Source organism: Eptesicus fuscus, unplaced genomic scaffold, assembly GCF_027574615.1.
Source record: "Eptesicus fuscus isolate TK198812 unplaced genomic scaffold, DD_ASM_mEF_20220401 scaffold_63, whole genome shotgun sequence".
Classification (NCBI taxonomy): Eukaryota; Metazoa; Chordata; class Mammalia; order Chiroptera; family Vespertilionidae; genus Eptesicus; species Eptesicus fuscus.
The window spans coordinates 131644-145539 of record NW_026557629.1 but is presented as its reverse complement, the minus strand read 5'-3'; the positions used below and the strand labels follow the sequence as shown (position 1 = coordinate 145539).

The 13896-nt window shown below is 42.7% G+C and overlaps 1 protein-coding gene across 1 annotated transcript in view; it reads left to right on the top strand.

The window, feature by feature from the left end:
- The window catches only part of LOC129148498 (cyclin-Y-like protein 1), a 28771-nt gene extending 17978 nt beyond the window's left edge, over positions 1-10793 (top strand). The window contains exons 6-10 of the mRNA XM_054713479.1: positions 93-144; positions 2620-2739; positions 5717-5883; positions 8875-9037; positions 10683-10793. Of these exons, the coding sequence (XP_054569454.1) occupies positions 93-144; positions 2620-2739; positions 5717-5883; positions 8875-9037; positions 10683-10793 (613 nt within the window). The remainder of the gene's footprint in view (positions 1-92; positions 145-2619; positions 2740-5716; positions 5884-8874; positions 9038-10682) is intronic.
- The last annotated feature ends 3103 nt before the right edge of the window (positions 10794-13896 follow it).

Sequence of the window (13896 nt, the reverse complement as noted above, 5' to 3'; positions counted from 1 at the left end):
GCTCCCACCAAAATTCTCTCTACTCCCAACAGATGTGTTGCTAATACAACAATTTCTGGATTACTTTTTAAAATCACGTTCTTATTTTCTAGAGATTCAAATAGATCTAAGGACATTTTTGATGAGAGACTCCATCCTGTCACAGTAAGTGCCAGTTGTATTAAGGTTCCCTCTTTCTCTCAGACACTTGTGTTTATTCCATGCTGATTTGCTTTGAAATTAATCACTAATAGAAAATTACTCTCTCCAGCTTGGAGTTAACGTTACCTTCCTTTTAGTTTTCTTCCCCACCCCATGTTGTATCTAATTATTTTGCAAAAGGAATCAATATATATAAAAGCATAAGCGACCATCCAACCGGTAACTATGATGCGCACTGACCATCAGGGGGCAGATGCTCAACACAGGAGCTGGGGAGCTGCTGTGACTTGGCAGCTGTGGTCCTCAGGTGATGCATCCAGAACCAGAGAGGACGGAGCCCGATTCCAGGGTGCGTAACCTGAGAACTTCCCTCCTGCAATCTGGGACCCTTTGGGAGATGTCAGAGAGCTGGTTTCAGCCTGATCCCTGCAGGCCAGACCGAGGGACCCCACCTGTGCACAAATCTGTGCACCAGGCCTTTATTGTTACATAAGAATCTAGAGGCCCAATGCACAACACTCGTATACTGGGGATGAGTGGTCTCTCAGCCCGACCTGTGCCCTTTTGCACTCCAGGAGCCCTTGAGGGATATCGGAGAGCTGGTTTTGGCCTGATCCCCATAGGCAAGGCCGAGGGATCCCACCTGTGCACAAATCCGTGCATCAGGCCTTTAGTCTATAATAATAAAAGGGTAATATGCAAATAGACCAAACAACTGAACAGCCGAATGACCTCCCAGACTACCTTCTGAATGACCACACTATGACACGCACTGGTGCCAGGCCAGCCAAGGTGGGTGCAATGCAATTGGTCAGGGGGCCCCGCAATCACTCCACGATTGCCCTACAGAGGGAGGCCCAGGCCACCCTCTGCGAGGTGATCAATTGCCCCAAAGAGGGAGACCCATGCTGGCTGGCGGGGCGATCAATCCAGTGGGTCGGCTCCACAATCGCCCCAATGGCGGAGGCACAGACCATTCGCAGAGCCCCAGGTGGGTGGGCAGAGCCCCACGCCCAAACGCCCTAAAGAGGAAAGCCCAGGCTACCCCCACAGACAGCACTGCGGTGGGTGAGCAGGGCCTCCCTCTGCGGGGTGATCAATCTGGGGCACCACAATTGATCAACCCACAGAGGGAGGCCCAGCCCACTGACTAGCGATGTGGTGACGGGTGTGCAGGGCCAGCCAGTTATCACCCCGCAGAGGGAAATTCCAAGCCAGCCAATGATCCCACCCCACACCTGTCACCCACAGAGTGAGGTGACTGGTGGTGGGATAGGGGGTGGCAGTGCTGTACTGATGGCAAGAAGTGGCAGCAGCGGGGCACAACCAGCTGCCTGCAGCCGGGGGAAGGAAAGCCCTGATATGCTCTGATCATCAGCCAAGCCTAGGGACCCTACCCAAGGGGTCCCAGATTACAAGAAGGCACAGGCTTGACTGAGGGCCACCCCCCGCCCCAGTGCACAAATTCGAATTTTGTGCACAGGGCCTCTAGTGTTACATAAGAAACTAGAGGCCCCGGTGGATGACATTCATGTACTGGGGGTCGGGAGGCCCCTAAGCTGGGCCCCTGCCCTTTTGCAGTCTGGGAGCCCTTGGGGGATGTCTGACTGATGGCTTACATCCTTAGTGCTGCTGTGGAGGCGGGGGAGGCTCCTGCCACAGCCGCTGAGCTCGCCAGCCATCATCCTGGCTTCTGGCTGAGCAGCATCCCCCCCCCTCCCCCCTGTGGGAGCACACTGACCACCAAGGGCAGCTCCTGTGTTGAGGCTCTGCTCCTTGGTGGTCAGTGCACATCATAGCAAGTGGTAGTTCCACCATTCAGTAAATTTGCATAAATTTGCATATTACCCTTTTATTATATAGGATATGTCAGTAAGAACTGAGTTTCAGCTTTGTATAATTAGTGAACTAAAGTGGGTCAACATACCCAAAAAACAAAAATTTATATTTTTAAAAGAAAATTTTCAATAGCATCAAACAATATGAATATTTGTACATAAACCTAGTAAATATATCAAGATCTCTAGGAGAAAATTAAACAGCTATTTAAATATTGAATTAATTAGAATGACAAAAATTTTCAAATGTCTTCAGATTTGCTCTATAACAATATGTGGCTGGTGAGCATTGTACACACAGCACAGCCTTAGAGCCCGATGGTTACATTCTCAAAGTTGATTGCAGAGAACTGTGACATGATGACCAACAAGTCCTTGGAGCCTAAAGATAGTTCACATTTAGACAGAATGTTAGAGGGGGAAGGTGGAAAGGAATATATAAATATTCTGAGGTTGTGCCTGTATCTTTAATGAGCGTCATTATTCAATCACTATTGTTTTTAAGGTCCCATTATTTTATTTAAAAGGCTAAAATACATGTTACCCAATAAAAATTATTTTAATTAGCACATGGGCATAAGTGGAACAGGGCTGTTACAAAAGTACTTAATATTTTTCTTCAATGGGTACTTCCTTTCAGGAAGAAAAGGTTCCTGAGGAATCCTTTCATCATGATCCCGATCCCGAATCAATTTACAGATTTATTCGACCTTTTTTCTTTGCCTATAAGGTAACAGCAGGATATGCAATAACAACTTTGGTAAGATAGTTCTTCTTTCAGAACTTTATTAAGGGAAACCTATAAAAGGAAATAAAGTTCACACATTTCAGCTTAATAATCACTATGATTAAAAATGTCCTTGCTTTTTTCACCACAAAATGGTTGCTATTAAAGGCAGCAGGAGAGCGAGATTTCCAATTTCTCCTTCCGGACCTCAGGAGACATAGGCGCAGGCAGTGCACACAGGCACACTTACAAGGTGTGCTGATGGGGCAGGACGGGGGCAATAACAGAGCCTTCTGGGCCCCAGGGAGAGACAGGTTCAGGGTAGGGCTAAGCTGAGTCCCAGGCTGCATTCCCCGGGCAGTTGTAATGTGTGTCCTGACTGACAACTAGAGCCCTAACTTCGCTGTTCCTGGGATGATGGGTGTTCATCCGTCCTTGCTGTCCTCTTGTGACTCCTGTGATGTTGCCAGGATTCTAGTGCCAGTAGGACCTGAAAGGGCATTGCTAGTTGCCTGCTCGGCTACAGCTGTGTAAGGACCTTTGTGTCATTCATCCAGGATTCCTGTGGAAAGAGTATCATTTGGAATGAGCGGTCCATTCTAGTGAGAAGGAATGGGGATTGTATCACTCCTGCCTCAGGCAATCCTAAAGGGAAAAGTCTCCTGCTTGGTGTGAGGGAAGAGTACTTAGGTCAGCTACTTTAGAGAGGTGATCAGAAAGAGCCTCTGTAAAGAGAGGACATCTGAACACTGACCTGACTGAACTGAGGAAGATGAGGAGCTCTGGTGTATGTGCAGATGGAACAAGTGCCAGATTCACAGACGGGAACTTATACTTGGTATTTGAGTAAGAGTGAGGTATGGCCAGTGTGGTCAGAGTGTCAAATGAGGAAAAGAAGGTAGGGCATGAGGGCCAGGAGGGCACGTGCCATCTGATTGGGCCTTTCAGCTTGCAGGCCATGGGAGGAAGTGACATTTTTATTTGTTTGGTGGAAACCCCTTGACAGAGTTGAGCAGGGTGGGGAAGTGCTCTTGATTAAAAAGACTATCCTGGCTGCTTTCGGGAGAAAGACTGTAGCTGGGAGTCTGAGTGGAGAGTGAGAAATCAGGAGGCAATAACAGTGACACAGGTGGGAAGTGAAATAGACTGGAAAGCGATCTGACTACCAGTGACAGGCAGAGATAACAAGAATTGCTCACAGATTGCAGCAGGTTAACTCAATTGGAAGTCTTTGGCCAAGCACCTAGGCAAATGGCAGTGCCCACATGACATTAGGGAATGTGTGAGGAGTGAGGAGCTGTGGTGAAGAGCTCTGGTTTGTATGTGCAAATGCACCGAAGACCTTAGCAGTAGTAGTTTCAGTCTAGTGACAGTGCCGGGGGCAGACTACAGAGGGTGAAGGGGAGAGTGGGAGATGAGAAGCAGCATCAGGGCATTCACTGTGAGCAAACAGAGAAGAAGCATCCTAGGGGTTGTGGTGGGTGGGATGGGTACCATATAAAGACATTCATATTGGGGAGAGTGTCTGGGCCACAGGGAAGTGTTCAAAAAGAGGTAATTGTGGGAGGTGTTCTTCAGAAGTGGGATGGGATTGATTTCACTGCTAGAAGAGTTTCAGTGAGAAGAGAAATCTCAATTCCAATGACACCAGAGGGCAAGTGGTATAAATGAATGGTTAATGGCATATACCAAGTCTACAGTAAAGATTGCAGGAAGTTGAGTGATTTCCAATGTTGTATATGTATCTAATTATTCCCAGAAAGTTGACCGTTGAATCTTGTAAGGAGGTTCATTCATAGGATATCTGAGAGCATTTAGCTTTGGGATATTGGTGCAAACTTTCACTAATAACACATAATGTTCAATAACTGTTTGCTTCCTAAAATACAGCTGGGTTTGAAGACCTTTGGCTAATGTGAGTTGTCCATTTGAGATTATCTGATAACCTCAGACAGTCAACATACTCTTCTTCAAAGAACCCTTTGACGTAACAACAAATCACAGCTTGCCTCTATAATCTTTGCTTAGCTGTTACCTTCACCCAGTTCTTTGTAGAATAGACATGTAATACATGTGAAGAAATCATGAGACCTCACCAGCTACCTGGCAGATTTAGAGGAGAACCAGGGAGACAGAGACTGGCAGCTCTGCTACCACCTGAAACCAACAGAACTGACTAAGCTTCAGGTTGTGTAAGACAGAGATGGATTTCACAGAATCATGATTGAGATGTGAGGCTTAGGAGACATAAAAGGACTACCCTTGGTGTGCATGTGTGTTTCTTACAAAGGCACTAAATCCAGGAATACTTGACAGTTGTAGAGACCTGCCTCAGACACACCTGTTTGCACTGCCTGTCCTGCTGCACCACACAGCAGCCACTGGGGGAGCTGTGTTTAAATTTTTTTTTTTTAACCTTTTGCACTCGGATGTCGAGATTAAAATTACTCTTTGAATGTATCAATAATTTGAAATATGAAAAAATCCCAATAAATAAGTTTGTATGAAAAGAAACTCCAGTTTTTTATTCTACTGCCGCGCTTTGTAAAATCTGGGGTATTTAAAAATTAAATCCCGAGTAGAATAAAGGAATTGAGAAAAAAGCAAGCGAGTGCAAAGGGTTAATCCTTACCAGAGGATATGTTTTCCATTGATTTTCAGAGAAAGTAGAAAAGAGAGGGGAGGAGAGGAAAAAGAGAGAGAGAGAGAATGAATCATCAGTATGAGAGAGAGACATCTGTTGATTGCCTCCCGCATGAGTCCTGACTGGGGCCAAGAGTTGGACCAGAGACTCTTTGGTGAGCAGGCTGTAAATTCACCTGGAAAGTAGGCAATAAAAGTATCTGATTTGCAACTGTTTCTTGGCCTCTGGCTTTTGCTGGCCAAGCAGTCTCTCTAGAACCTAAGAATAAAAGGCATGTCAAAAACTGATGAAATCTGTCATTCCTGTAAGTTCTTATCACAGCACTTAAACTGAACTAGAATCAAAGACCAGTGTTCTACTTTGCAGGTTTACATAGAAAGACTTTTAATTTATGCTGAAATCGACCTTTGCCCATTTAACTGGAAACGCATTGTTTTGGAAGCGATTATTCAGGCCTACAAGTATCTGCACGATCTGGCTATATGGAATACTCACTTCACCCGATTGCTAAGAGGCATTACAATCAAGGACTTGTGAGTTTGCAAGGTTTTGATGAAGTTTCTAACCATTTTCGAATACCTTATTTGCCCCCATAAAATTTACAAAATAAATATTTTGAAAGGTTACATTGTGCAGAGGACTGAACTAGGCATAAAATTACATATATTTTTCTATCCACATTTGCTATAAACATTTCATACTCCTCCTCATTAATTAGTATGCCTTCATGTGTTATTATTGTAATAATCTGTGTGATAATTTGGTATATTTCTCTGGTAGCAAACTTTGTAGAAGCTCACATCCAAAAACAACAGTGATGTAAATATTTTCATGGCTTCCTTAACGCTGTCTACCAGTTTAGGTCTTTTATTTCCCCCTTTTAAAATTTCATTTATTTTCAATAAGACTTTACATTCGATATCTATATATAAAAGCCTAAGGGATCGGCTGACCAGCCAGTAGTTATGACATGCACTGACCACCAGGGGGAAGACGCTTAATGCAGGAGCGAAAACCATAGGCATGGAAACATGGAACAGACTCATGAATCTCAGAAACAAGGGGGTAGAGGGGAGGACGGGAAGAGATTAACCAAAGATCTTTTATGCATACTAGAGGCCCAGTGCACAGATTCGTGCACCAGTGGGGTCCCTCCACCTGGCCTGCGGGGATCGGGCCAAAACTGGCTCTCTAACATCCCCTGAGGGGTCCCGGATTGCGAAAGAACACAAATCTGTGCACTAGGCCTATAGTTATTTTATATTAATCTCAGGTGTACAGCATAATGGTTAAAAAACCATGTGCTTTGCAAAGTGTTTTCCACAATATTTTTAGTACTGACCTGACACCATGCATAATTATTGCAGTATTATTGACTCTCCTTACTATGGCATAATTTATATCCCCATAACTGCATTGCAATTGCCAATCTGTACTTCTCAATTTCTTCACCTTCTCTACCCAGCCCCCCAAACCTCTTCTCCTCTGACAACCATCAAAATGTTCCCTTTACCTATGAGTCTGCTTCTGTTTTTGTTCATTTATATTGCTTTTTAGTGAAATCACATGTTATTTATATTTCTCTGACTGACTTATTTCACTAACATAATACCCTCTAGGTCCATCTGTTCTCTCGCAAATGGAAGGATTTTATTCTTTTTTATGGATGAGTAATGATATTCCACTGCTTTTTTATCCACTCATCAGTTAATGGGCATTTGAGTTGCTTCTACAGCTTGAGGATTGTAAATAATACTGCAGTGAACATAGGGTGCATATATTCTTTCAAATTAGTATCTTGGTTTTCTTCGGATATATACTCAGGGTAGAATCACTGAGTCATAAGGCAGTTCCATTTTTAATTTTTGAGGAACTTCCATACTATTTTCCACAGTGTCTGCACCAGTATACATTGCCACCAAAAGTGGTTTCCCTTTTCTCCACATCCTTATCAACACTTGCTGTTTGTTGATTTATTGATGATAGCCATTCTTACAGATGTGAGTATATCTCATTGTGGTTTTAATTTGCATCTCACTGATGATCAGTGATGTTAAGCATCTTTTCATGTATATCAGCCATCTGTATGCTCTCTTTGGAGAAGTGTCTGTTCAGGCCATCTGTCCATTTTTTAATTAGATTGTTTGTATTTTTGGTGTTGGGCTATATATGTTTTTTATAAGGTATTGAGTTATATATGTTTTTTATAAATTTTGAATATTAAACCCCTTATTAGATATATCATTGTCAAATACATTTTCCTGTCAGTGGATTGTCTTTTTATTTTGTTGATGTTTTCTTTTGCTATACTAAAATTATTAGTTTGATGTAGTCCCATTTCTTTATTTTTTATTTTATTTCACTTGCACAGGGTAATCTATCAGCAAAACACTAAGAAATATTCCAGACTTTAGTGCCTATGTTTTTTTCTATGAGTTTTATGGTTTTGACTCTTACATTAAGTTAATAATCCATTTTGAGTCTATTTTTGTATGTGGTGTAAGAAGTGGTCTAACTTCATTTTTTGAATGTATCTGTCCAATTTACCCAACATCATTTATTTAATAGACTGTCTTTATACCATTGAATCAAGTCTCCTCTTTTGTCAAATAGTAATTAACCATACAGGTATGGGGTTATTTCTGGATTTTCTATTTTGTTCCATTGGTCTATGTTTGTTTTTATGCTAGTACCATGCTCTTTTGATTACTATAGCCTTGTAGTAGAGTTTGATAGCAGGTAGTGTGATACCTCCAAACTGTTTAGTTTTTCTCTCAACTGCTGTGACTGTTTAGAGTCTTTTGTGGGTCTGTATAAAACTTTGGATTATTTGTTCTACTTCTGTAAAAGATGGCATTGGCATCTTGATAGGAATTTGGTTGAAATAGATTATTTGAGGTAGTATGGACATTTTAAAGGTGTTAATGCTTCCTGACCATGAGCTTTGTATATGTTTCCATTTATTTGTCTCTTCCTCAACTTCTTTTTTGGTGTCTGATAATTTTCCAAGAGTTTTCCCCTCAGAGATAATAGTAGTGGCTCTGAATGGACCCATTTGTTGCTGCGGTGATGTGCCCAATCCTTTTGTTGTCACATCTCTACTTTACTAATCCCTTTCCTGTTATCAGCCTGATGGAAATGTCTGCAAGTTCTTCAGGGCTAAGAAACAGCATACATCATTCCTTCCATCTGAACACTAGAGTGGGGCCCTGTGAGTGAGCAAAGAGAACAAACCTACACTAAGGGGACTCTGATAATTGAGCCCCTACCCAACAGCAGTTGTGCACAAGAGACATAACCTCCTTCCCCGTGCCCCAAACTCAAAGTCCTGGGAGGCAAAAGGGACCGCACATTGTTGAACCTTGTTTGCCTGTTTGAACATTAGTGTATTAGCCCAGCTGGGTAGCCTTTATTTGTTTCAAAACTAAACTCAGAGCCAACCTATAGCTTAGAATGACAATTTTGAAGAGAACCATGTTGACTAAAATTGTCCTCTGGTGGTTTTGTGTTTTCCTTTTCCCCAGAAATGAGTTGGAAAGGCAGTACATATGTCTACTGCGGTTTCATCTTTATGTTTCTGCCAGTGTCTATGCCCAATACTATTTTGACCTTCGGTCTTTAGCAAGTGACCATGGACTGCCTATTGCACTTGCTCCTCTTCAAAAAGAAAGAGCACTGAACCTAGAGGTAAGGCTGTGGATTCACAAAGTGGGGTTTGCTGCCAGACACAAAAGCCAATATCTGTGGGTAAATCATATTATGTAGTATTAGGAAAATGAAAAGCTGTTTTAACTAGAACATTGAATAAGACTTATTAACTCTTTCACATCATATTAGCGGTATTTTTTATGGTGTGTATAAGAATCCCATATTATAAAAATTATCTTTTCTGTGACCATGATTCAGAATAATTTAAATCCATTTTAAACTTTCATGATTTTTTTGAATCTGTATTCTATTTTCTAGCCATACATGAATAATTTCTTACAATTGTATCGCTAATCATATCTATAACCATATTTTACTTATCACTCCTAACTCAGTTTGCAAATTCATGTCTTTTCTGTATAGATCACAGTTCAGTACCTTTAGTTTGTTAGACAAAACTAACCTCAGAGAGTGACACTTAGATCATAGAATATATACTTCAAACACTGGGTGTAGAAAGTATATGGGTTTTCAATGGCAATTGTAAAGTATGTGTAACAAAGTAATATTTATGGCTTATGAATTCTGGGGAGTATACCACAAAATTACAACTGAAATGGACAGTTTCTGTGGTACTTTAATGGTCCTTTAGAATAAGATGTGCTTCTACCTTAATGTGCAAGTGAAATAGAACCTTTATGGTGCTTCAATCACTAGACCTTTTCTACATTTCAATAAAATTCAGAACTTGCCTGCCTCATTAAAATTTGCTTAGAGTAAATTCTAACTAATGAAGATTGGATAGAATGTAAATAGCTGAGTAAACAATGACTTTTCCCAACTGTATCTATACTAATAAAAAAGTAATATACTAATTAGACCGGGAGACATTCCGGACATCCTTCTGGACAAAGCCATGGTGGTGGGGCCAAGGCAGAGGAGGTTAGGGGCAATCAGGCTGGTGGGGGGGGGGAAGTTGGGGGCTATCAGGCCAGCATGGGGGGCAGTTGGGGGTGAGCAGGCTGGCAGGGGGGACATTTGGGGGCAAGAAGGCTGGTGGGGAGCAGTTGGGGGTGAGCTGGCTATCAGGGGGGCAGTTGGGGGCTATCAGGCTGGCATGGGGGAAGTTGGGGTGATCAGGCTAACAGGGGGACAGTTAGGGGTGATCAGGTTGGCAGGCAGAGTGGTTAGGGGCAATAGGCAGGCAGGCAGGTGAGTGGTTAGGAGCCAGTGGTCCCAGATTGCGAGAGGGATGTCTGACTGCTGGTTTAGAGTCCGACATTCCCCCAAGGAGTCCCAGATTGGAGAGGGTACAGGCCAGGATGAGGGACAACCCCCGGGCACAAATTTTGTTCACCAGGCCACTAGTATTTATTATATTTAAGGAACCAAGTGTACAGACAACAGATGGTATTATTGTTAGGAGACTGTCACACCTTTGACATCTTTGAAAAAACCCATACTTTAAAAAATTCTAAGTTCCCCTTTGCTCTGTCAATCTAATCAGAGTCCCTAAACTACTTAACTTTGTGAATGAACATAAAATAGGAGTGTAGACCACAGCTCTCCGGAGAAGCAGTAACTATAATCCATGTAAAGAAGTGGGAACGTGTGGCTTTCTCTGTGAAGGCTGCAACTCTTTTATTTTGAATGTCCCTGTGCTCTATCTCATTTCTCCTCCTAGGCCATTTCCAAATATTGTGAGAACAAAAACCTGTGCAAGGTGGCCATAAAAAAGTCTGGCAGCTGTGATAACCTTACTAATGTGCAACATGCCAATGCCATCTTATCTTAAGGAGGAATGAGGGCTGTGACATGATGAGCCTCTCATCTGCAAGGACTGGAGAAGAATTACTGCTCCTGCTCCAATCCCAGCTAAGTTATTTCCTTTTAAGGGAGATTTAAGGTATTGACATAATGAGTTTCTCACTTACCAAAACAAGGACTGTTGAAATATAATTTTTTCTTGTTCCAGCAAGTTTAGTATTTCCTCTTTTAAAAAAAAAATGAAGGGTTTCAAACCTTATGAAGATCATTTTTAGCCTGTGCTTAATTTATGAGCCTTAATATTTTTCATTTCCCTTTTAATTATTTTAATTATCAGAGGATATTACATTTGTTTAATTTTGTTTTCATTTTTGGATAAAAGGGAAATGTCTCTGTTAAACTTTTAAAAAGTTCTAGTTAACTTTCCACTTGACATTTTCTTTTGAGCTTTAATTATCTCATTTAAAAGGTTAAAGTACCTATTTCTGTATACTACTACTATAGTTTCAAATGCTTTAATGTTTACTTTAATAATGTGGGACATTGATTTTTTTTACAATAGAAAATTCCTTAAATATTTTTTATTGCTTCCTAGAGCAAAATGGGTACTTTTTTTTCTCATTATGTGCTGTTTCCTTTCCTCCTGAAACTTTTGGACATTGTTACTGTATATGAATTACTTTAAAGCAATCTTAATCATGAGTTTTCATTTCAGTTTTTCTGACTTTGTAGATTTCTCTTTCTTTTTAATTGATATTAGAGGGAAAGGAAGGGAGAAGGAAAGAAATGGAGAGAAAAATGGATATGAGAGAAATATCTATCGGTTGCCTCCCATCCAGTGTCTTAGACTGGGGATCCAACCTGGCACCTGGGTACATGCCCTGACTGGTCACCGAATCCTGGACCTTTGGTGCCGGGGAAGACACTCCAATCCACTGAGCCATCTGGCCAGGGTGAAGGTTTCTCTTTCAAAGAAACTAAATAACAACTATCCTCATTATAAAAATCATATATTCTGTGCTCTTTAGGCTTTGAAAATTCTTGTGTAACTGGCCTTAAAACTGCCACAATGAACTAGTAAAGTGGAGATTTCTGGTGGTACAGAAGTTGGATACAAAGGGTGGCTGTTCTGTATTACTTTCCAGGACCTCCTTGCTAGCAGATAGTTCCAAGGGCTTATATTGAATAAGTGACTTACTCTACCTATAATGCATGTCGTTAGCTATCATGTCTATAAATTGTTTTTAAAGAAATTAGACAAACAATTTCTAGAAAGTAAATTTTCATTGTTTGTGATCTATATCTTGCTTTCCCTGTAGGAAAGAATGTGATGCACTATTGCCTTTTTGAGTTAAAATGAGTCTGTGATATCAGCATTTTCTCTCCTTCCTCTGCAGTTACAATGGCCAATTCTAATAGCACATTAGCAAGGAAGAATTTTTAAAATTTGACCAGATCCATGATGTTTCTTCTTGAGGCTTTTCAAGCATAACCTTTCAATTTAACATGTTTAGAGTTGATAATACAGTTGAAGCAACTGAGTAGAAAATATTCACTAGGATGACAGTTAAAAGTGTCAGTAAGATTGGATTTAAATATTTCCAGGTTTTACTGGGTTGCATGTAAGCATATTTAATATTTCATTAAAGTTATCAAAACGTTGGCAGGAATAGTTGAAGTAATTAAAATTTTTTGTAAAGATTAGGTGCTTAAAGCCAGTCTCTATATTAAAAAGTAAGGAAATAGTAAGATATTTTATTGTAACTTTTTCTATTAGTATCTTAGTATATACTGCATACTTACTGTGGACAGTGCTGTAAGTTCCACAGTGATAGGTTAAAAGGCTTAATAATACATTAAGTTTGCAGACGCCCAGCTCCCTGCGATCAAAACCAGGAGCGAACCCAACTCTCTGCGATCAATCGCAGGCTCCGCTCCTGCCCAGGGCCGAAATCCTCTGGGGGAAGCTTTTGGCCTTGGGCAGGAGTGAACCCCCAGGTCCATGTGATCCATCACAGAAGCAGATGCACGCTCCCTGCAATCGATGGCAGGCTCCGCTCCTGCCTCCGAGGGAAGCTTTCAGCCTTCAGCAGGAGCGGACCCCCAGCTCCCTAAGATCGATTGCAGGCTACACTTTTGCATCTGGTGGAGGATACAGCCTTGGGTAGGAGCAGACCTCCAGATACCTGTGATGGATTGCAGGCTCTGCTCTAACCCAAGGCCAAAGGCCTCCTTGGGAAGCTTTCAGCCATGGGCATGAGCATAACCCCAGCTCTCTGCGATCAATCACAGGCTCTGCTCTTGCCAAAGGCTGAAAGCTTCTGGGGAATTTGCAGCCATGGGCAGGAGCAGACCCCAAACTCCCTGCCATCAATCGCAGGCTCCGCTCCTACCAAAGACCGAAAGCCTCTGGCGAAGGCTTTCGACCTTGGGCAGGAGCGGACCTCCAGCTCCATGCAATCGATCGCAGGAGCAGATCCCCACCTCCCTGACATCGATCACAGGCAGCTTTCAGCCTTGGGCAGGAGTGGACCCCAAGATACCGGTGATCAAGAGCAGGAGCGGACACCTGCTCCCTGCAATTGATTGCAGGCTCCGCTCATGCCTCCGGCAGAGGCTTACGGCCTTGGGCAGGAGCGGACTCCCAGCTCCCTATGATCGATCGCAGGAGAGGACCCCCAGCACTCTGTGATCTATAGCACGAGTGGACCCCCACTCCGTGCAATCAAAGGCAGTCTCCGCTCTTACCCAAGACCTAAAGTGTTCACCGGATGCTTTCAGCCGTGAGCAAGATCGGACCCCTAACTCCCTGCGATCGATCATAGGATCGGACCCCCACTCTCTGTGATTGATCACAGGCTCTGATCCTGCCAAAAACGGAAAGCCTACGGGGGAATATTTGCCCTTGGGCAAGAGTAGACCCCCAGCACCTTGCGATCAATCGCAGTCTTCGCTCCTGCCCAAGGCCGAAACCCAGGGGGAAGTTTTTGGCCTTGGGCAGGAGCGGAGCCTGCCATCAATTGCAGGGAGCGGGAGTCGGGTTCCTAAGATCGAATGCAGAGAGCTGGGGGTCTGCTCCTGTGATCGATCCCAGGGAGCTCAGGGTCAGCTCCTGCCCAAGGCCGAAAGCC